This window comes from Myodes glareolus, chromosome 7 (genome assembly GCF_982192425.1).
Source record: "Myodes glareolus chromosome 7, mMyoGla1.1, whole genome shotgun sequence".
NCBI lineage: Eukaryota > Metazoa > Chordata > Mammalia > Rodentia > Cricetidae > Myodes > Myodes glareolus.
In genome coordinates this window covers 97,744,508-97,769,103 of record NC_142032.1, presented here as the reverse complement: position 1 = coordinate 97,769,103, position 24,596 = coordinate 97,744,508, and the positions used below count along the sequence as shown (strand labels likewise).

At 37.5% G+C, this 24,596-nt stretch overlaps 2 protein-coding genes and 1 pseudogene across 2 annotated transcripts; all 3 read right to left on the bottom strand.

Annotated features, from left to right (window-relative positions):
• Positions 1-2,388: 2,388 nt before the first annotated feature.
• On the bottom strand, positions 2,389-3,711 carry LOC125395257 (olfactory receptor 2D3-like; annotated as a pseudogene).
• A 6,259-nt stretch (positions 3,712-9,970) lies between these two features.
• Positions 9,971-10,927, bottom strand: LOC125395259 (olfactory receptor 6B9). The gene has a single exon (XM_048426565.3). It carries the CDS (start codon positions 10,925-10,927, stop codon positions 9,971-9,973), a length of 957 nt encoding a protein of 318 aa, XP_048282522.2.
• A 12,119-nt stretch (positions 10,928-23,046) lies between these two features.
• On the bottom strand, positions 23,047-23,991 carry LOC125395264 (olfactory receptor 6B9-like). Its single transcript, XM_048426570.2, has one exon. It carries the CDS (start codon positions 23,989-23,991, stop codon positions 23,047-23,049), a length of 945 nt encoding a protein of 314 aa, XP_048282527.1.
• Positions 23,992-24,596: the final 605 nt, after the last annotated feature.

Here is a 24,596-nt window from a genome sequence, read left to right as displayed (position 1 = left end):
TCTCCTGCCCCTGGGAGCCATTATGTGCCAATACTTTGTAAGTAAGGAATGGAGTCTTGAAATCCCTGTCCCCATCGATGACAGGATTTTGGATGGATTGAACTTGTTCATACAGTCCCAGCCACTGAGGATTCATGGGTATAATTTTATGTCTAGCAAACATTTTACCTACAGACATTCACCACCGCTAGCTTTTACAGTCTTTTGGTCCACTCTTCTAAAATGGTACCTGAGCACAGTGGGAATGGCGTACGACGAAATGTGCCGTCTGTAGTAAACACTCCATAGTCAAATGAGTTCATTTGGAACATTTTCTCATTTGATAATTTCAGTTTTAAATTGGTACTCATTCTAAAGCCATTCATAATTCTTTAGAAATATCAGTATGAAATTAATTTTAATTCTTGTGTTTTAGATATATTGTTAGTTACATTTTAAAAGGTTTAAACTTTTCAAGATCCTAACTATGGGGAGTCAGACTGATTCAAGATTTCTCAGAGACCATGACTGAAGAAAAAAACGAACTTTAGTTCTGTGTCCTCGTCCAGGGGTAGACTTGACAAGGTCAATCAGAGGCTGGATCCAGTGCATCAGAATAGTCAAGGTTGTGGCTTTTGTAGACCCGAGTCCTGCCCTTGTGCTGTCGTTATCACCCTGAGGCAGCTGTGCTTGAGGAATCCTGTATTCTCTTTGCCAAGGTTGTCTGATAAAGCTCTCTACTGACCCTGGACATTTTTCACCATGGGAATTTTCACCTGTACAAGTACAGTATTGTATACATGATACTGTAGGGTTTTTTTTGTCATTCTGGTTTTTTATCTTTTATTAAAAATAGAGCCCTTTCTCAAACAATACATTCTGATTACAGTTTCCCTTTCCCCTACTCACCCCAGTTCCTTCCTACCTACCCTCCTACCTAAATTCACTCCTTTTTGATTCTCCTTAGGGGGAGAAACGGGGCTCCTAAGAGATAAAAAAAACGTAACAAAATAAAATATAAAAGAAAAACTCTCGTATCAAAGTTGGACAAGGCAAATCAACACAAAGAAAAGAGCCCAAGAGAAGGCACAAAAACTAGAGATCGATGTGTTCACACACTCAGTAGTCCCATAAAAATATTAGGCTGAAAACTATAATATTAATGCAAACAACCTGGGACAGACCCATGGAGGCCCTGTGCTTGCTGCTTTAGTCACTGTAAGTTCATGTGAGGCTTGCTCAGTTGATTCAGAGGACCTTGTTGTCTTGGTGACTTTCATCCCCTCTGTCTATTATGTTTTCCACCTCCTCCTTAACTGGGTTCTCTCAGCTCTGAGGGTAGATATTTGATAGAGACATCTCATTTAGAGCTGTGCGTTCCAAGACTCTTTCTCTGCATTCTTTAGAGGGGAAGTTTCTCTGTTGATGATTTGGTTGAGCAAAGTACTAATTTGTGAGTATAGCAGAATATCATTAGGAGTTGTTTTATCATTATCTCTTAAAATTAAACAGCATTTGGTTTTACCCTAAATCTCTGGGCCATCTATCTAGTCTCTGGTTTTTGGTCACTCAAGCAGTATCAGGTATGGGTTCCAATTCATGAAGTGTACCTTAAGTCAAATCAGACATTAGTTGATTATTCCCCCAAGCTTTGTGCTACATTGCCATATCATATTTTGCAGAAGGGATGAAGCTGTAGTTCTTAATAAACTTGTTTGGCATAATTCATCGGCTTATGCAAGATGTCCTATTGGTCAGCAACAATGGGGACCAGGACATATGGTTGATGCATGCAGTGGCTCTTGGAGCCTATTCCCTATGGTTGGATACCAGATACCTTAAAAAGGGGAGGGACTTGGTCCTGCTTCAGTTTGGTAAACCAAATTGCTGACTCCCCAAGGAGGCATTACCTCCTCTGAGGAGTGGATAAAAGAATGATGGGGGAATGAAAGAGGTGGGAATGGGGTAGGGAGGGAGAACTAAGGCTAGTATGTAAAATTTTTAAAAATTAAATAAAAAATGAAACTAGAAAAAATAAGCTATATTCTCTAAAGATGACTATGGATAATGGTACGATAATATGAGTTTGGCAAGTAGCTATGCAGTTTAAAGTAACAGGAAATATCCCTGGGTGGAAAGAGATTGGTTCATGAAAGCTGAAGTTTATAGAATTTTCTCACTATTTTAAATTGATTTTATTTTATTGATTTAATTTCAGTGGGCAAATTGTCACAAATTGAGTGAGCTGCACCCAAGAATAACAATTTTGGACAACACTGGAGGAACAAGCATTCCTTGGTAAATGTGAGTGAACTTTACTCTCAGATTAGAGATAGTCCACAGTGAAAGATGTTTAAACCGTTCATGAACTTCAGAATGACTTATGCCCTGATTATGTCCCATATTCTGTTATCTTATCTCTCTTTTAAATGCTTTTCTTAATGCTTCCTCATGTCCTTGTTCCTTAGGCTATAAATGAATGGGTTCAACATAGATGTTACAACTGAGTAGAACACTGAGATTACCATTTTCTTTCACTCATTTTCTTTGAGTTGGGCTGCATGTAGGTAAATATTGTTGAGCAATAGAAGAAGATAACAACAATGAAATGGGAACTGCAGGTGGAGAAGACCATCAGCCTCCCCTTATCTAATTGTATTTGAACCATTGTTAAGATAATATTTCAATAGGAGAAAAGGATGAGAGAAACAAGACCTAGGAGAATTACTATACCCATTGCAAAAATGACCATCTCAGCTGTGTGAGTTTCTTCTGAAGCCAGATTCAAAAGTGCAGGAGGCTCACAAAAGTAATGATTGATTAGATTTGGTCCCTGGTATGACAAGCATAAAGTAAATGTGGTATCTATTACAGACAGAAATATCCCACTAGCCCAGGATCCCACAACTAGCAGAACACAAACCCTAAGTGTCATGATGGCAGAATAGTGCAGGGGCTTGCAGACAGCTATGTAGCGGTCATAAGACATGCCTGGAGGAGAGCTTTCTGTGCACCCCTGTACCATGAGGGGGCCTGTCCAGCCTAGTACTGCACAACTGTTTAGCCCCAAAAGAAAATCACACGGAGATCTCTATAAGTTATAAAGCTGATTGGCCTATTAGTTCGGGGTATTTATTAGATCTTGTAACTTATATTAACCAATTGTCCTGATCCATGTTAGCCATGTGGCTCAGTACCTTTTTCAGTGGGGCAGATCATATCCTGCTGCTTCAATGATCTGGGAAGGAGTGGGAGGAATCAGCTTCTTCCTTCCCAGAATTCTCCTGTTCTCATTGCATCATTTCTACTTCCTGTCTGGTTTTCCCACCTATATTTCCTACCTGGCCAGTCAGCATTTATTTAAAACATGATTGACAGAATACAGAAAATTTTCCAGCACCACACCCCATTATGAGAAAAATAAGCATCTGCATTGAACACCCAGCAAAAGAAATGGTCTATTTTACAACTAAAAACTGGACTAACATCTTGGGAACAATAGTTGTAGAGAAACAGAGATCATTTAATGACAGGTTTTTGAGAAAGAAGTACATTGGTGTTTGAAGTCAAGAGTCAACATGAATGAGGAATAGGATGAGCAGACATACTCCCAAACACAATGAGCAAGTAGATGATGAAAAATACCACAAACAGCAAGAGCTGAGTCTGATGATCTGAAGAAAGACCCAGCAAGATGAACTCAGTCAGATAAGTATGGTTTTCTTTGGCCATGGAGGTGTACTCGGAGAAATTAGCATACATGGAGCAATGAAATGTTGACTATGGTTGTCAAATCTAGGAGTAAAAATGTGATGGGAAAAGTGGTTGTGTAGTACTCCATTGTGTAAATGTACCACATTTTCCTTATTCATTCTTCAGTCAAAGGGCATTTCGGTTGTTTCCAGGTTTTGGCTATGACAAACAAAGCTGCTATGAACATAGCTGAGCACATGTCCTTGTGGCACAATTGAGCATCCTTCGGAAATATATCTTAAAGTGGTATTACTGGGTCTTGAGAAAGGTTGTTTCCTAATATACTGAGAAATCACCACACTGACATCCAAAGGGTTTATACTAGCTTGCATTCCCACAAGCAATGCAGAAGTGTTCCCTTTCCCCCACAACCTCTCCAACACAAGTTGTCATCAGTGCTTTTGATCTTGGCCATCCTTACAGGTGTAAGATGGAATCTGAGCAATTAAAAAAGTGTGTGTGTGTGTGTGTGTGTGTGTGTGTGTGTGACTGAAAAAAAAGATGGAATCTGAGTTGTTTTAATTTGCATTTCTCTGACGACAAAATATGCTGAACATTTTCTTCTTAAGTGTCTTTCAGCCATTTTAGATTCCTCTGTTGAGAGTTCTCTGTTTAGGTCTGTACTCCATTTTTTATTGCATTAATCATTCTTTTGGTGAGAAATATCTTGAGTTCTTTATATATTTTGGAGATCAGACTTCTGCCTGATGTGGGGTTAGTGATGATCTTTTTTTCATTCTGTAGCCTGTCATTTTGTCTTCTTGACCATGTCCTTTGCTTTACAGAAACTTTTCAGTTTCAGGAGGTCCCATTTATTACTTGTTTCTCTCAGTGTCTGTGAAGCTGTGGTTATATTTAGGAAGTGGTCTCCTGTGCCAATGTGTTCAAGTGTATTTCCCACTTTCTTTTCTATAAGGCTTGGTGTGGCTGGCTTTACGTTGAGGTTTTTGATCCATTTGGACTTGAGTTTTGTGCATGGTGATAGATATGGGTCTATTTTCATTCTACATGTTGTTATCCAGTTATGTGAGCACCACTTGTTAAATATGCCTTTTTCCCATTGATATTTTTTCCTTGTTTGTCAAAAATGAGATATTCAAAGATGTGTAGATTGATATCTGTATCTTCTGTTCGGTTCTGTTGGTTCTCCTGTCTGTTCTTAGGCTAATACCAAGCTATTTTCACTACTGTAGCTCTTTAGTAGAGTTTGAAGTCAAGGATTATGATGCCTCCAAATTTCTTTTATTGTACAGTATTGTTTTGGCTATCCTGGGAGTTTTGATTTTCCATATGAAGTTGAGTACCATTCTTTCAAGGTCTGTGAAGACTTTTTCTGGGATTTTGATGGGTATTACATTGAATCTGTATATTGCTTTTGGTAAGACAGACATTTTTACTATGTTAATTCTGCCTACCCAAGAGCATGGAAGATCATTTCACTTTCTGGTGTCTTCTTTAATTTCTTCAAGGATTTAAAGTTCTTGTCATACAAGTCTTCCACTTGTTTGGTTAGAGCTACTCCAAGATATTTTATGCTATTTGTGGCTATTGTGAAGGTTGTTAATTCTCTGATTTCTTTCCCAGATCTTTTATCATCTGTTTATAGGAGGACTACTGATTTTTTGAGTTAATCTTGTAACCTGCTACATTACTGAAAGTGTTTATGAGTTGTAGAAGTTCCTTGGTAGGATTTTTGGAATTGTTTGTGTAAACTATCATATCATCAGCAAACACACTTCTTTGCTACCAATTTGTACCCCCTTGATCTCCTTTTGTTGTCTTATTGCTGTAGCTAGGACCTCAAGAGCTGTATTGAATAGATATGGAGAGAGTGCACAACCTTGTATTGTTCCTGATTTCAGTGGAGTCACTAGGAGTTTCTCTCCATTTAGTTTGATGTTGGCTGTTGGGTTGCTGTATATTGCCTTTATAATGTTTAGGTATATTCATTGTATCCTTGCTCTTTCTAAAGTCTTTATCATGAGGGGATTTTTTTTATTTTGTCTAAAGCTTTTTCGGCATCTAATGAGATGATCATGTGGTTATTTTTTGTTTGTTTATATGGTAATTACATTGACAGATTTTCGTATGTTGAACCATTCATACATCATTGGGATGAAACCGACTTGATCATGGTGGATGATGGTTCTGATATTTTCTTGGATTTGATTTTCCAGGATTTTATTTAGTACTTTTGCCTCAATGTTCATGAGTGAGATTGGTCTGTAATTCTCTTTCTTAGTAAAGTCTTTCTGTGGTTTGGGAAATTGCAGTCTCATAAAAAGAGTTTGACAACGTTTCTTCTATTTCTATTGCATGGAATAATTTAAGGAGTATTGGTATTAGTTTTTCTTTGAAAGTCTTGTAGCATTCTGAGCTGAAATCATCTGGTCCTGGGCTTTTTTTGTTTGACTGACTTCTGATGACTGTTCCTATTCTTTTGGCAGTTGTAGGTCTGTCTAATTTGCTCATCTGTTCTTGATTTAAGACGTCTGGTATTTTAGTCTCCCACTATTAGTATGTGGGGTTTAATGTATGATTTAAGCTTCAGATGTGTTTCTTTTACATACGAGGGTGCCCTTGTATTTGGGACAAAGATGTTTAGTACTGAAATTTTCTCTTAATGAATTTTTCTTGTGACTAATTTGAAATGATTTTCTTTGTCTCTTTTGACTGATTTTAGCTTGAATGCTGTTTTGTTAGATAGTAAAATAGGTACATCCACTTGTTTTTAGGTTCGTTTGATTGGAATATATTTTCCCAACCCTTTATTCTGAGTTGATGTCTGTCTTTGAGGTTGAGATGTGTTACTTGAATGCAGCAGAAGGATGCATTCTGTTTTCGTATCCAATCTGTTAGTCTGTGCCTTTTTATAGGTGAGTTGAGTCATTTATATTAAGGGATATTAATGACCAATGATTGCTATCTCCTGTTAATTTAGTTTTTATTGTTGGTGATGTTAATTTGTCTGTTTTTCCCTACATTGGGATTTGCTACTATGAGACCATCAATTGTCTGTGTTCCTTGATTTGGAGGGTTTTTTCCCCATATTTTGTGTAGGGCTGGGTTTGTGGATAGGTATTGGTGAAATTTAGATTTGACATGGAATATCTTGTTTTGTCCTTCTATGGTGATTGAAAGTTTTTCTGGGAATACTAGTCTGGGCTGGCACCCTTAGTCTCTTAATGCCTGTATAATGCTTAACCATGACTTTCTAGCTCTCATTGCCTCCAATTAGAAGTCTGGTATAATTCTGATAGGTCTACCTTTATATGTTACTTGGCCTTTTTACTTTGCGGTTCTTAATAATCTTTCTTTACTCTGTATGTTTAGTGTTTTGATTAATATATGGTGAGGGGTCTTTTTTGGTTCCAGTCTATTTGGTGTTCTGTAAGCTTCTTGTATCTTCATAGGCATATCCTTCTTTAGGTTGGGAAAGTTTTCTTGTATGATTTTGTTAAATATATTTTCTGTGCTTTTGAGTTGAACTTTTTCTCCTTCTTCTATACCTATGATTTTAGGTTTGGCCTTTTCATGGTGTCCCATATTTCCTTTTCATGGTGTCCCATATTTCCTGGATATTTTGGGTTAAGCTTTTGTTAGATTTAATGTTTTCTTTGACTGAAAAGTCTATTTTCTCTATTGTATCTTCAGCAATTGAGATTCTCTCTTTCATCTCTTGTATTCTGCTGCTCATGCTTGTGGTTCCTGATCTTTTTCTCATGATTTCTGTTTTTATAATTCTCTTGGCTTGTGTTTTCCTTATTGTCTCTTTCAGTTTTCAAGTCCTGAATAGTTTCTTTCATATTTTTGATTTCTTTTTCTTGGTTTTCTTTAAGTGATTTGCTGATGTCTTCCAACTTTTTGGGGTTTTTTTACCGTCATTTTTAAGGGAATTTCTCATTTCTTCTTTAGGAGTTTCAAAAATTCTCTTGAAGTTATTTTTTAGGTCATTTTCTTCTGCTTCATCCATATTTGGTTGTTCAGGTTTTGCCGTTGTAGGGTTTGGGGGGGGGGGGTATTGGTGTTGTGTCGTTCTTTGTGGTGTTGTGTGTTTTCTTTCCTTTTCGACTCATCTTTTCCTCTAATAGGTGTGATTGGTGCTATCTGGGATTCTGTTGAATTATCTTCTAGGTGCCAGTGAATTCAAAGCTCAGATGGTTGTTCTTCATGGTACAGTCAGTGTCACATTCTAATTTCCCCATTGGTTACTCTGTGTTCCTAGAGATAACTCAGCACTCCTGTGCTTTGCTCTGTCTCCTTGGAGTTTGCTGTCTCAGGCCTACTTTGGCTTTGCCCTGTTTCTTTATATCCTGGTCTGGATCCCCTCCTGAAAAAGTCCGTGGCTTGGAGTTGGACCTGGAAAGGTTTCTGGCTCTGGTGTACTGCCTCAGAGGTCCCAGTTTCAAGTGTTACCAGACCCGGAGAGGACATGCTTACTCCCTCAGAGGTCCCAGACTCCTGCTCAGACCCGCAAAGATTTTAGGTTTCTGCCTATTCCCTTTGATGTCCCAGACCAATGTCCGGACCCAGAGAGGTCCTGGCTCAGGCCTACTCCCTCTTAGGTCCCAGACTTACGCCTGGGCCTGCCAAGATCTCTGGTTCCTGCCTATTCCCTCAGAGGTCCCAGGTTCTCTCACACCCGCATTGGCAGAGGTCCTGGCTCAGGTCTAGTTCTTGGGAGATCCTAGACTCATGCCCAGACCCACTAGGGTCCTGCCTTAGGTCTGCTCCCTTGAAGGTCCCAGATTCACATCCAAACACTCAGCAGTCTCTGGCTCACTCACTCAGCAATTCCTTCCCTGTATCTGTGCCAGTGGAGATTGCTGACTCTGGATTTGGTTGCTGGCTCAGTCAGGAGTTGGACCTGGAAAGCTTTCTGGCTCCAGTCTATTGCCTTGGAGGTCCCAGACTCGAGTACAACTGGACCCGCAGAGGACCTGCTTACTCCCTCAGAGGTTCCAGACTCACACTTGGACCCACAGAGTTCCAGGTTTCTGCCTATTCCCTGGAAGGTCCCAGGTTCACTTACGCCCAGACCAGCAGACGTCCTGGCTCAGGTCTAGTTCTTGGAAGGTTCTAGACTCACGCCCAGGCCCACCAGGGTCCTAGTTTAGGTCTACTCCTTTGAAGATCCCAGATTCATGTCTGTACCCTCAACAGTCTCTGGATCTGGCTCACTCACTCAGCAGTTACCCCATGTACCTGTTCTGATTGAGATCCCTGACTCTGGAACTGGTCACTGGCTCAATTCTAATCTGTCAGTCCATCTGTCATTTTTAAACTCTTAGAAGATCCCATTCCAGGAGCTTACCAATTCATCATTCCTACTGAACCCAACAACACCCAGTTCTCTTTTATTGTCTCATTACTGCATGAAAGTATATTTAACTTGTTAGGATAGAACATTGACCTTTCCAAATCAAAAGTGAAACTTATTAAAATGTGAATGTACTCTAAAACTTGGAATATTCCTCATATCCAGGAAAAGGAATGCCTAACCAAAAGCACTTGGTCTCACATCAATGCCGATGCTATTTTTTACCTAAAACAAAGGTGCTTTAATGAGTTGCCAAGCCATTTCCAATTACCCATAGTCTGATCTTCCACTATTTCATCTACATTTTATATGTAGAAGCTCCAACTAAAGAACATAATTACAGTAGAAATGTCTGTGTGTGTGTTCATTTTCTTTATGACATGAGAAGGTAATGCATGTACTACATTACAATATTCCTGTTATAGTTAAAAGAAAATTTCTTTCTCATTTTACTAAATTTTAAAACTAACCAAAATGAGTTGTGGTTGACTATAAAACAAGTCTCCAGCCCACATCAAAGAATGGTAGTCCATATAAAATTTTTCACAGAGACCTCTCTTTGAGTACTCCTGCTGAGTCAAAGACTTTTAAAACAGGATAATTCAGAATTCAATAACATTATCAACAGAATGCTAACAACAGTTCAGTAATAGCTGATTATTTATTTAGATTGCTTCACAGATAATAAAATTCCTTTATAATTATTTTGCTAATGTATGTTTTTACTAAATCTGCTTTTATAAAAAAGCATTTAATTAGAACCAGACAAGAAAAGAGGTTTCTCTGTGATTGTTAAGATCTTTATCTTTTTCTATGTCCATAAATTGTTCTACTAATTCAGTATGTAAACAATTACAGAATTTCCTCCAACAAATGTACTTTCTGAGGCTAAGTCAAGTGATAAATATCTAAGTCACTTCAGGAAATAGAATCTCCCAAGGACAGGGCTCTGCCACCTGCTATGGCTTTCCTGATGGCGTCTTTGACTTCCTTGTTCCTCAGGCAATAGATGATAGGGTTGAGCAGGGGAGTGAAGACTGCATAGATAGCTGAGATCAGTTTGTTAGAATTAAATGAAGCAATGGCCCGAGGTCGAACGTACATGAAGATCACAGCTGTGTAGAAAATGACCACCACTGTAAGATGAGAAGCACAGGTGGAGAAGGCCTTCCGCTGCCCAGTGGCTGAGGGTATATTCAGGATGGTGGAGACAATGAAGGCATAGGAAAGGACTGTGGCTGAGAGAGGAAACACAAGGATGACGATGGCTAGGGCAAAATCTACCCTCTCAGCCATAAGTAAGTCCATACAGGCCAGCTTAAGGATAGGTGACACATCACAGAAAAAATGGTTCAAGATATTATTGCCACAGAAGGCAACTCGGGAGATGAAGTATACCTTTGCCATGGAGATACTGAAACCACTTACCCAGGAACTGATAGTCAGCTGAACACAAAACCCTGTGGTCATCATGACTGGATAACGAAGAGGCCAACATATGGCGACATATCGATCATAGGCCATGGCAGCTAAAAGTACACATTCAGTACAGGCAAGAGATATGAAGAAATAGAGCTGTGTCATGCATCCCAAGAAGGAAATGGTATTGGGGTGAAATAGGAATCCAGCCAGCATCTTAGGTACAGTGACAGAAATATACCAGGCCTCCAGAAAGGACATATTACCTAGAAAATAGTACATGGGTTTGTGCAAGGACCCAGTGACCCACACAGTAAAGATGATGACCAGATTCTCCAAAAGCACAAACAAGTAAGTTATGAGGAAGATGAAAAAGAGCAGCATTTGCAGCCAGTGAGCTGTAGGGAAGCCCACGAGGATGAACTCTCTGATGTTGGTGATGTTTCCCTTCCACATAGCTGCATTACCAAAAGACAAAAGTTTAATGTTAATATAAGAGCTTTCAAAAGTGAGATCCAGATGGGCATCAGGGGCCGTTAGGCTGCAGAAAATTTTCTTGTAAAAATATTACTCTAAATTCTTTATCTATGCTGGGTTTGATGTGGGAAACACGCACAGTCACAAGATGACTCCAGAAAAACAGAGACCACCTAAAACAAAGAGCACACAGCCAGGAACATTGAAATGGGAACATGAGGCCATATTTAGAGTTTTAGTCTTTGGATCTGAGTCAGGAATGGGTCTACAGTTGGCACTAGTGGTGAGAACTTTCCTGTTAGTATGCTTCCGGGTTCTAGAAGGAACTATGAGGCAGGCAGAAAACCATGTGACAGGAAAATGTTCCTAGGGTGGTTCAATCAGCAGTGCCAGGAATGAGGCAAATTCAAAATCTGGATAAAATAAAAGCAACACAACTATTAGAGGAGAAACCTCCTGGTCAGGATAGCAAGACAGCTGGACATCTTTTTAAGACACTAGTGATGATTCTTTGTCCATGTTTAGAGCAGTGACTTTAAAAATAAAATAAAGAAAATTCAAAACCTTTTATATGGCTTGTATTAATACAAATGATAATCACTATATATATTTATAGATAGAATTATATATACATAATTATGGATATGATATGTAGAAGATATTCAAAGATTTGACTATTAGCCCCCTCCATGCACTCTGTTCCTATGCATACATATATATACATTCGCATACACACCAAAAATTTAAATTTATACCTTGGACACAGTAAAATGTCAATAAGCATGGTTAGTAATAAACTAGACAATAATAAAAATATAGTCTTATGTGGTTGAAATCTTCTCTCTTAGTTTCTTTTCCAAAATTTGTTACTGTACCATTGATCATTGCAACCTGGGCATATAATGTTTTTTTCTTTTACTTATTAGTTTTACACTTTTAAGTTATTGTCACATAAAACAATACTCACCTGAACAGAAGCCCTTCCATAGGAGGAAAATTTAAAGGGTAGAAGGAGTTGATGCAAAATAGGGTGCCTATATTGAACACAGGGATGATTCATGTAAGAGGAAGATGAAATGGGAGTTCATCACGATACTTGGAAGAACATAAAATTTAAACATGTGAATTATTTACTTCTGTAATTTTCCAATCAATGTTTTAGGCAGTAGTTCACAATAAGTAGCTAGAATCAAGGGAATCAAACCATAGAGAAAAGAGAAGTATAGTATATGAATATATTTACAAACATATGTGTACTAATATCATACTTCATATAATCTAATTTCAACTTTATTTATCAACCTAATATATGCTTTCTTCAAACACATATGAAAATTAAATATTGATACAAATATCACTTGATTAGTTCTATCTAATTCTTGGCTATTATAACTTTATACAGCATTATAACTTTAGATACAAGTTAAACGTAAACTGCAATTGAGGAGCATATTGAAGAAGAGAGGATTCAAGAGAGGTCCTAGTTCCCCAGGGGATGACGTGGTCTAAGGACATTATTACAATTTGAATAGAGTTAGAAGCTGGCATAAAATTACAAATAAAATGAACTAAAGAGAAAAATACTTTTAAAGAAACAGAAATTTCCTCAAAAAAAAAAAAAGACAGAACTCAGGGAATGGGAAATAAATGTGAAATCCTCTAAATATCCATTGATTATTTCTCATTTTCACCATTTTTTAAAGACTCCTCTAACTGACCATAAAGTACTTGGTTATTGTATATTGTGATAATGGCTATAACAAATTGGAACTCAAATTTGACTTCTTTCTCCGCCACAAAGGATTATCTTTTAATTAATTTTAGGTGCTTCTCTCAGGAGACTTTTATATCCAAGAGGTATAAGAAAGGGAGGAAGCACATAGCTTAGCTCTGAAGCACCATGAATAAAGGAAGCACCATGAGTAAAGGAATGTCTGTAGGTAGATGCATTTAGCATGTCTGCTTTTAAGATATCATGTGACACATTATAGAAACATGACAGAAGAGTCTACAAGGAAACAGACTCAGTGTTTAGAGAACCAAAGCAATGCAAACATACTCACCATAGGACCTTGCAGACAGAAAGTCTGAACTCTAGTCCATGACGTATTGCTTCCGGACATTATAATCTGGAGCGGACCTCAACTGCCTAAGCCACTAAGTAAGCATCATTAGTGGAAAGGGGCTATATAGCATAATTAGTGGTAAGGAGGATACAATTATTCCTTGTTTAAGGCCTGGCTTCCCCTGGATATTAAAAAGAGAAAGTAGGCATGGAGTTTCGTAGCACATACCTTTAATTTCATAGCTCAGGAGACAGAGGTAGGTAGATTTCTGTGAGTTCAAAACCAGCGGTCTACAAAGTGAGGTCCAGGAAAGTTGGTGCTAAATAGTGAGACCTAGTCTCAGAAACACCTTAAAAGAAAGAAAGAAAATGATGTAAGATTGAAAAGGGTCAGATTCTTCTGTTTAAAGACTTGAAAAGAAAAAAACAAATCAACAAGCAATTATTGTCCAGTGACTGACAGTCACAAATATGCACTGCCAGGTATCTCAGTAAAGGAGAGCCCCACCGTTCCATCTAATAAATAGGACTTACTTATTTAAACCTGGATAGTTGAGCCCTGATGGTTGAAAACTCATGCAAGTGAAGAAATAACACTATGACAGTTTAATAAGATTTGACAGCATGCACCAATAGGGAAATTGATACAGAATTACTGCAAGTTTGAATCCAGGATGGCTTAAATGAGTTACAAGACAGCACCAGGAAGACCCTTCTAAAAAGCAGACAAACAATTTTAAAAAAAAAAAGATGATAGCTAAAATACAGTACACTTCAGAAAAGTAAGCATCTAGTTCATCTCTTTTGTACGTTAAATTCATTTGTTTTACAAATGTTTACTGAGAACCTAATATGGAACAAGTGCCTTCTGTAGAATCAAGTGGCTGTGGCTCAGTTAACAGGACAGACAAACCAGGCAGAGTGCTCTTCAGTCACATCCTAAGGAAGGAAGCAGGCAGACAAAAAAGGAATACAGCATGTAGAAGAAATAGGAAAGTTCTGTGGAGAAATTTAACCAAGACATAAAAATAAAAAATAAAAAGGAAAACATGACTGCAGACAGTGACAATAAGCTAATATTTTAAACAGAAAGATAAGGACATAACTCATTAAACAGCCAGGAAGAACATAAAAAGCATTAGCCATGCGGCATCCTGATGAAGAGGTTTTTTCTTTTTTAGATAAAAGACAGCTCTTTAGTGTGGTGAAAGCAGAGTGAACAGAGACATGAGGTCATAGCAGTAAAGAGCAGGAGACCTGACTGTGAGCAGATCCATTGCATTCCTTCTGATGCAAGGCTCGCATTTGCTATTTACTGGACTGGGTTTCTTCTGATACATGGTTCACATCTGCTGTTTATTGGACTGGGTTTCTTCTGATGCATGGTTCATATCTGCTGTTTACTGGACTGGTTTAGGAAGGTTTTGAGCAGTTAGATAGTTAAGAATTCAGAACCTTGGGCATGGGGTTAACTGAGCATTAGCATGTGTGAAGACTTGGGTTTAATCCCCAGAACTTAAAAAAAGTCTCAGTAAGGTATTACTAGCTGAATTATTTCCTACACACTTGAAAGTCAATCAATTGTTCAATCGTGTCTCCCTAAAAGTGGCCATCTTGTTCTTTACCAATCATACTTCTATGTCGGCTTTAGGACACTGGATATCTGCTAACCCCATTTGAGTACCTTTACTTTTACTGTCCTGTCTCTATGACAGCTACCTCTCCAGAAATAACCAAGTCTTTTCCATCTCAAATTGTAAAATTTTTTTGGATTTTCAAGACAGGGTTTTGCTGTAGCTTTGAAGTCTGTCCTGTAACTAGCTCTTGTAAACCAAATTGGCCTCAAACTCACAGAGATCTACCTGCCTATGCCTCCCAAATGCTGGGATTAAAGGCATGCACCATCACCACCCAGCGTAAGTTGTCAATTTTTAACAAGTGCAGTTGCACACACCTGTAACCATAGCATTCAGTAGATGAGGGAGAAGCATTATGAATCCAAAACCAGCACGGAAAAAAATCAAAAACTATGTTTTCCACTCATTAACTCACTTTTTACTTACTCCTGCAATGTGTTTAGCCCAGTAGTTGGAAGCAGTTGAGAACTGCCAAGGCATTGCAGCTCTTTAGCAAATAACCCAGAGAAAGAAACAGTCATCTGCAATAAACATCACATTAGAATATCGAGTACACTGAGAATCCAAGATTGGCACTGATCATTTTTGTCTGGGGATCTCAGAAAGTCTTGAAGACACAGCTTGGATGCATGAAGCATCGCAAGGTTTTGGAAAGGGAGATGACTACCAAGGAAAGAAAACCAAAAATGTAAAAGTATAGAGTGAAGAAGTGGAATTGAATCATAGAGTTGGAATTTGATTGGAAATAATAGGGACAAAGAGAAGAGAGATGAACAAGGAGCAAACTGGAGGGTGAGTTATGTAGGATTAGTTCTCTGGACACTGTCTTATGAATGAAATAAAATTAAATTTATGCTCTGGCAATGCTGAAGCATGCATGTGAAGCCTGTATATGGTGGTTCTGTTGAACTTGTCCATATCGGGTTTCATGGTCTAACCTGACGACGACTGACCAGGTCTCTCCCTCAATAGGACTTCAGATCTCATTACAGATGGTTGTGAGCAACCATGTGGTTGCTGGGAATTGAAGTCAGGACTTTTGGAATAGATAATAACCTCTAATATTAGTCCCTTATTGTTGAGTTACATGTTTATTTTAAAAGCATTAGTAGGACTGTATAGCTTCAAGCATTGCCTAGATTCCTATCCGCACTCCATCACTCTGGTGGAGTATTTGGCTGAGGGACACATGAGGCTACTGTCCTACATTTTCACCTTGCTGAATATTCACCAAGTTTTTTTACCTTGCTTTTACTACCTTTATTTTTCATGATAGCTTTTGTTCACTCCAAGATCGTGTAATCTATAGTGATAACAACAAAAAATATTTTATTGGATGTATCACACAGCAAAATATGAACCATTTCTTTCCTAGATGTTATATCACTTAATTCTCACCACAACATAATAAGGTAGCTGTTACTGGTCCCACACTATAGGTAATAGAGTAAATATTGTGACTAATTTCACACACTCTACTAGGGGAAATGATGAAATTATAATGTAAGACTGTCACTCTCCAGAACCTACAGCACTTCTACTTTATTTTTACTGTATAACAATAGTATTTCTTCAAAAATTGATCTCTCTTTCAATATGTGTGTGTGTATCCCTTCTTCCATATGTCTAATCTACTCCTCAAATAATTCAGCATCAATAGCCCATTCTTTCCTATTCTGATCACATGTTGATCCTTCATTGTCCTTCACCCTGATGTTAAAATAAAGGAGATTTTTTTCAAGCCCTTTTACCCAAATTCTACATCTAAAATCTAGCTTCTACACTGAAGCTGAGCTTTTAAATTTTCTTTTTTTTATTTATTCTTCTATTATACAATACATCCTGATTATACCCTCCCTCTCTCCATTTCTCCCAGCCTTCACACACATCTCCTGTTTATCCTAGATCCACTGCTCTTTTCCTACATAAAAGAGAAAACTTCCCAGTGATATCACCCAAACATGGCATAACATAATGCAATAAGACTAGGCACAAACCCTTATATCAAGGCTGGATGAAACAACCCATTAGATGGAAAAGGATCCCGAAAGCAGATAAAACAGTCAGAGACATGCCAGTACCACGGTTAGGAGTTACACAAATACCCTAAGCTAAACAACCACAATATGTATGCAGAGGATGTATACCAGACTCCTGTAGGTTCTGTGATTGCTGCTTCAGTCTCTGTGAACCCCTACAAGCCCTGTTTAATTGATTCTGTGAACTGTGTTCTTCTGGTGCCCTCAACCTTTCTGGCTTCTATAGTTGCTCCTCCACCTCTTCTACCGGGTTCCCATAGCTATGCCTAACGTTTAAGAGTGGATCTCTGCATCTGTTTCCAACAGCTACCAGAGGAAGTCTCTCTGATGATGATTGGGCTAGGTAGAAATTTAGGGGTATAGTAAAATAAAAATTGTTTCATTGACTTTCTGGGCTTTTAGGTCAGTTATGTTTGGTTGTACACTAGGTCTCTGGACCATCCAGCTTCTGTTTCCTGTCCAGAGCTTCTATGATCAGTTAAAGTTCCCATCATCTAAAATTGTTTGTTGTAAGAAACTTTCATGTTTATAAAATATTTAAGAACTCCTAACTCCTAATGTTCTTCATTAAACACCATCTGAGTCTTTGGATGTGTGCTTCTATGGTACACAGACTAGCTATGCCCTAATTACTTCTGAACTCTTTGAAAGGCTTTAGTAGGATTGGAATATTGACTCAGAGAAAGTGGCTCACCTGCTAAGTCAAAGAAAAAGAACTGATGTAGGAAATCCAGAAGATGCTCCGGGTTGAGAAATGGGTTTCCGAAGAAGTTAGAGAAAGTGAGATGAGAACTAGAGGAATACTACAAAGGAGGGGAGGTTATTTACCTGGGGTAGAAGGAAGGATTAATAAGAAAAACTTCCAAGTTTGGACGGAAAACAGTATGCAGAGAATGGCTCTGAGGCCTTAATAGATACTGGCAGAATGTCTACTGATTATTTAGGAGAGTACTAAATACTATTCTGATTTAGTCTGGGTGACCTTATATAAATATGAATGTGAACATATGCATAAAAACCATCTGTTTCTTCCTATACTCCTGACATTTCTGCATGTGCCACTTATGATCTAAGTCCTATGTTCCTCTAAATTCTAATATTCTTTCTTTGCTAGATAACAACACAAGGTTGAGCTACTCCCGAGGAGTGTGAAATTCTTCACTATGTCACTCTTAACAATAGTCTAGTCATACATACTCTTCCCTGTTCCTGAAATTTTTCCTAACCCATACCCCTAGGAAAGAGTTTGTTCAAATATTATCCTCTGTCAAACCAACCATGGCCATCTTCTTCCTTTCCTACCCCCATCTAGCCTTTCTGCTTTTTTTTTTCATTGCAACCTTTGATTTTGTAACATTTCTCATTTTCAAGTATCACATGGTAACATTTTGTTTTGCTGTCCTATCATTGTAAGATTTATGAACACCTTGAAAATACCAGTTTTATCTCATTTTTTACTTACCTTGACATCTCTGTTTTCTGTCACAGTCCCTGGGTTGTGTTAGATCCTTGATAAGAAAATTAGTTGTGAAATACAATTAATACTGGCTATTTCACCAAACCATATTTCACAGATCCTTTGCTGCCCTGGTGAACTAAGTCACATGGTTTGAGTCTAGTTTAGAAATTTTGGTTTAGTTGTCTTCTTACCAAACTGATGGACAGGCATCCTCATGAACAAAAACTTTGTGTTTGCTCCTGAAAGTGATTGGAAAGCAAAAGGTAACCAAAAGGGAATGAGAGAAAGTAGCACGTTAGCCTGTTTAAATTTCAGAAAGTTTCTCTATAAAGTCAAGAGTTTCACAGATTTTTTTTTCTTCTCCACAAAAAAGACTACAAGGTCAAAAGTCCAAGAAAATAACTCTTTCTGTTATTGATCCTAGGAAAATGAAACATCACTTTAATTTGCATATATTAGAAAAATTTAAATCCAAAATTTGTTCATACTTTTGGGCTTGTTTGATACCACTAGAGCCCAGTATGGGGGAGATTTTTCTGTTGATTGTGATTTTTTTTCTATCACTGTTCACTGTATTTCCCAGTCCTCTCCCACTCTTGCACTTGACCTGTTTCTCCGTCAACAATCCCAGACTGTTTTATATCTTGACTCCTCCCACTGTCTCTCCCAGGCAGAACCTAAAACTGGATAGGCCCCAAGCCTTCATTTTCCTACCTCTCCATGATAAAATAACTATGTTTCTTCGACGTGTTAATATTACTGAAAGAGAATGCAGATGAGGTGATCAAAGCACACACAAAAGAATTTCATAGAAGTTTTGATACACATTAGGCTCTTGGTAAATGCAAAGCTCATATCTACTCCTTTCTTCAAAGCATTAAAAATAAATAATTGTACACAGGGCTGGAAAAGTGAGCATCAAGAATAAAGCAAGTTTAACTGTTTTGTTTTCTAGGTAGCATAATATTTGCCCTCTTATCTTTTTAAAAGAATTATCTTGGCTCTTCCTTTTAGAAGCTTGGTAACAGGAATATCTGTTCTTAGAGATCCAAGAGGAAAACAAAAACGAATTCAGAGCAAAGAAGAGTATGAAAGAGGAAAATAAGAAAGGAAAGTATATATGGAGCAAATAGCTTAGAGTGCTTCTATTCCAATTAGTTTTCAAACTTCATGCTCTCTTCTAACTTAATTTTTCCAACTCTCCTCCTATTTTCAGGATGCTAAGAACTAGGGGGACAGCTATGATTAGATTTCGGATCAAAGAAACAGAACAAGAAAAATATTCAGGTCTTTCAGATTCTGAATATTAGGCCAATGGAACAGAAAATGACATTATGTATTAGATGTAGTCCAGACCTAGTCGGAAATGATCCAGACCTGGTCATCAATTAACAAGTTAAGGATTCAGAACTATGTGACAAGATATGCCTTAGCCTGCAACCTCATTTCTTCTTATGTCTCTCTTTGAGAACAGCAGGTGGCAAAACTGAAGATTATTGCATATTATTCAGTTATTTATTTTCTCAGTCTGCTAAATGTTCTATGAGGTAAAACTAAGAAAAATTTGGCTGATAAAAATTAGTGGGGTCTCTATGATTGTCATGTAAACACATTTTTATAGTAACTCTATGACTAAAAGGAAAGTTGTGAAATTATTTTCATAAAAATATAAATATATTAATTTATTCATTGAATCAAACCCTTCATTTTATAACAAGTAAAAAATTGGTAATTTAAAAGAAAATAATTTAATTGGCAATTTAAAAGAAAATAACTACTATAACCAGTTGTTAATGTGAGATGCCTCGGATATTGTTCTATGTACGCTTACAGAGTTGATTTTCCACCCTTCTTAGGCATACTACAGTTATTAATAACTGAAGCATTACCACTCCAGGATATCTCTGATATTTCAGAAACCTTTGAATTATTATATGTACAATTTATTTGCCATAACATTTCTCAGACATTGAGATGAATAACATTGTCTCCATTTTAAATGTGAGCTTTCCAATGACAAAGTCATGAAGCCACCCTGGCTTCATCATGGAAACCATCCACAAGAATCAGAGACTAATATATTTCAGATCTGTAAAAGAGAAACAAAGGTTCAGAGCAAGTAATGATTTTCCTATGGTGCCTGCATCATCAACATTCTAATAGCAATGTCTTCCCTAAGTCAATTAAGTGAAAGGAGAGTTTATTACTTACCATATTCCCATGAAAAATGAGAAGAACCCTTTGGGTTGAATGTCAGAAAATCTTTTTACTCCAGAACACTTATCTCAGCCACAGAAGATAAAGTTGCAGTTGCTGATGAATGACAAGAGAATTATAACTTACCTAATCCACATAAGCTAAGGAAAGCCCCACAACCGACTGCCCCCTGCATGCAATCCGTGTGTGAGTCAACACCTCACACAGATTCCACATACAACTAATACCATCTAACATTTGTCATCCTGGGCTTGGCTTGTTTTGCTCTTCATAATGTCTTCAAAGTTCATCCATGTTGTCACATTTGACCAGCTCTTCCCCTTCTAAAGGTTGACTTGATGAATAGATAAGCCTCAGTGATTTATTATTCAGATCAGTAACAATATCAAATAGTAAACATACATCATGTACTGAAAAATTGTTGAACTATTAGACTGTGTTTCCAATAACAACAAAAATACAAGTGATATATATATATATATATATATATATATATATATACCTTAATCATGCTGCATTGTGAATCTATGTCAAATCTCTTCTCCCCTTTAAATTTTTATAATTATAATTATCAGTTAAATTGTAACATAATAATAAGTCCTGGAGAAGCATTTAAAGATAAATGAAGATTTTGAGCTTTCTAACCCCAGTCTATGAGAACTGTTGAAACAGATATGAAAAATACAGAATAGTCACAACAATCATAAAACTAAAAATTTAAACATTTTAGACAGAATGTAGTATTTTAAACTTAAAGACACGCTAGAAATTTTGAAGGTTCAGACATGAAGGCAATACAATAAAAATATTACAGATATTATATATTAAGACAGGGAATGACTCACCATAGGGTTATTGACAATCAAATGCGTATTAATCGGGATTAATTTGGGTAACTGAGCCATAAGCAGATGTATAAGAAACTTACAATCTAGAATGAGAAATCATGTTTGCATCCAAATAATTATCCTTAGGGTAGAGTATTACAATCAAGATACCATTAAGTCTTTCATACCTAGAACATACCAGAATGAACATGCCCAATTTTTTTCACATGGGTTCTACGAATCAGACTCAGGTCCTTGTACTCTTGTAGTCCACACTTTACCAACTGTTCATCACCAGTCCCAGAATCTTAAGCTCAATATTGACCTGGAATGTTCATCCATTCTCCCAATGTTCATCCATTCTCCCAATATTTCCCACTTATTCTATACTCAATGGGGTAATTTTAAAAATGTGTTTTATCTAGGAGATAGTGAATCTCAGGTGTTGATTAAGAGTATGTGCAACAACATATTTAGAAAATTCTTCCACAAACCTTACAGTGCGATGTGTTTACTCTGATAAAATAACCCAAAAAGGAAAAGGTAAGGGGATGCTGTTTCACATACTGTTAAAATTCTTGTTGTCCAGTGTGAAATAATTTCCCAAATATATTCTCTCTCTCTCTCTCTCTCTCTCTCTCTCTCTCTCTCTCTCTCTCTCTCTCCTCTCCCTTTCTTCCTTTCTTTCTCCCTCCCTCCCTTCTTTTCCTGCTGACACTTTCCATTGACTATTGAATGAAACCAAAGGCCAATAGGTTGAAGTAATCCAATCCATGTGATGGACTCCTCTTTCCTCCTTAAAGTGTACAAAGAAAAAGAAGCTCATAAAACAAAGCATGAAGCAGAATGGAGAAATATTGATAAACTATACATAGGCTTATCATATCAAGCAACATAACAGGCATTTTAGAGACTCAGAAGAAGGAGTTACTTGCTGCTCTAGAGGGTCTTATACTATGGTAGAGAGGTCAAACAAAAACTGAAAATTGAGAACCTGTCATCTATGATTAAAAGGTGTTACAAGCAAGGTTGACTAGTCAACTCTCCTTGATTCTGCGTTGATATGTGTAACTATTATTCATTTGATAAAAGTTTCAGAAACATCAATTTTTAAAGTATAAAACAATCGAACAACTGAGCTTACCTCTACAGAAAGAAATATTTGAAAAACAGAGCTAACATAGAAGTGAGTTATAAAATGGTAATTTTCATTATTTAAACCAACAGTATGCTTCAACAATAACTCGATGCAATTACAAACAGTACAATGGGTACAGCATTGCTATCAGTTATTATTACTTCTCTCTGTGTACATTAATCACTAGATTGTACTTTCTCCTATAGAAATCAGTCACTGGTGCTAATGTCCCCCAGAGCTACTACTATAGATTAGAGATGCAGAGAGAATGTGAGTCAATGCATTTTGAGCAAGGTTTCCTGGGATGAGGCAAAGGCTTTGATATTAATTTAGTTTCAACCATTGACAACTTATTTAACCTTGTTGTACTTCATTTTCTCAATGTGTAGCATCAGCCAGCTGACTATAAAGTGCTCTGAGAATCAAATATCTCATTTTGAGTAAAATACTAGCAACATCCCCATATATAGTATATGTCAATAAGTATAAAATAATTCAAGACACTATAACTACCCAGTTATAGAATCTTTAAATTATTGAATAATTAAATTATTAATTAATAATAAAAATAAAGATTTGGTCCATATTTATTTATCTATTTTGTGCCTGTACTATGTTTTCTTTACAAATCCAAGTTGAAGTGAAATTTTTAGTAAAAGGATCATGATAATTCTTATAAATTACAGAAGCAAAGTATTTTTCTTAAGTCAAGGAGATCAGCTAAGCACAAAGCACTGACCACCTCCCAAGGTCTTCTTGATAGCATTCTTGACTTCCTGATTCCTTAGGCAGTAGATGAAAGGATTCAGCATGGGTGTAAGGACTGCATACACAGCAGAGATGAGCTTGTTGGAATTAAAAGATGCAATAGCTCTGGGTCGGACATACATGAAAATCATGGCTGTGTAATAAATTATAACCACAGTGAGGTGAGAGGCACAAGTAGAGAAGGCTTTCTTTCTTCCCTGGGTGGAGGGTATGCGCAGAATGGTGGACACTATGTAGACATAGGAGAGCACAGTGGTAATAAGTGGAAAGACAAGAATGACAATAGCCAAAGCAAAGTCTACTAACTCAGCTGTGGACATGTCTTTGCAAGCCAATTTAAGGATTGGTGAGATATCACAGAAAAAGTGGTTCATGACATTAGAGCCACAGAAAGCAACATGTGAAATGAAATAAACCTTGACAACAGAAACCATGAAACCACTAAAATAGGAAAGGGCCATCAGCTGTATACAGTACACTGTGGTCATGATGACTGGATATCGGAGAGGGTGGCAGATGGCCACATAGCGGTCATAGGCCATAGCTGCCAGGAGCACACACTCTGTGCAGGCAAGTGAGATGAAGAAGTAGAGCTGGGTCATGCAGCCTGTGAAGGAGATGTGCCGTCTCTGCAGGAGGAATCCATCTAGCATCTTCGGGACTGTGACAGAGACATACCATATCTCTAGAAAGGACATGCTACTTAGAAAATAGTACATAGGCTTATGGAGGGAGCCAGTTGCCCAGACAGTGAATATAATTACAAGATTCTCTGCTATAATCAACATATAGACAACAAGGAAAAGGAAGAATAGAAGAACCTGTAGCCAAGGGGCTGTAGGGAAGCCCACAAGGATGAACTCACTGACCAGAGTAATGTTCATGTCCAGCATGATCAAAGGTCATGGGAGATGTTGAAGTCTTCTGTGGTAACAGCACAGATAAGGTCAATATCTAGGGCAGCAGACAAAAACTGCGTTAGTAATTCACTCTTCTTGTGAATAAGATTCATAATAAATTTTGTATTAATACTTTCTTCTTCAATGTGATAAAACAATTTCCATCAAAATATTGTTTTGAAAATTTTTCCAGAATCAAAAGTTCACTTTTGCCACTCCCCATAAGTAACAGACCTTGGAAGAATCCTGTCTGTCCCAGAGTTTTCCTCTACTTTCAGGTATGACTGGGGTCATGTTGCTTATATACCAGACCAGCTCTCATATCTCAGCAAAGTTCCTTTATCAGCAGACAAAAGCTATTACAAAGATCCATAATTGTTCAAATCAAAAAAGAAAGTGGTTGTGTAGTACCCAATCCCAGCTACATTGCAGCGTCTACACCTAAATCCCAGAAAACATCACAGAAGGGGGTGAAGAAAGCTTGTAATGGCTAGCTAGATGATGAAGCCTTCTGCAGCTAATGTCTCCTTGGTGTGATAGGAAATGTTTCTCACTAAATTTCAACAAATATGATTCCCTAAAAAAGACAAGTTGACATG

Excerpts from the sequence above, each read along its gene's own strand:
- LOC125395259 (XM_048426565.3), bottom strand. The coding sequence starts at position 10,927 with ATGTGGAAGGGAAACATCACCAACATCAGAGAGTTCATCCTCGTGGGC.
- LOC125395264 (XM_048426570.2), bottom strand. The coding sequence starts at position 23,991 with ATGCTGGACATGAACATTACTCTGGTCAGTGAGTTCATCCTTGTGGGC.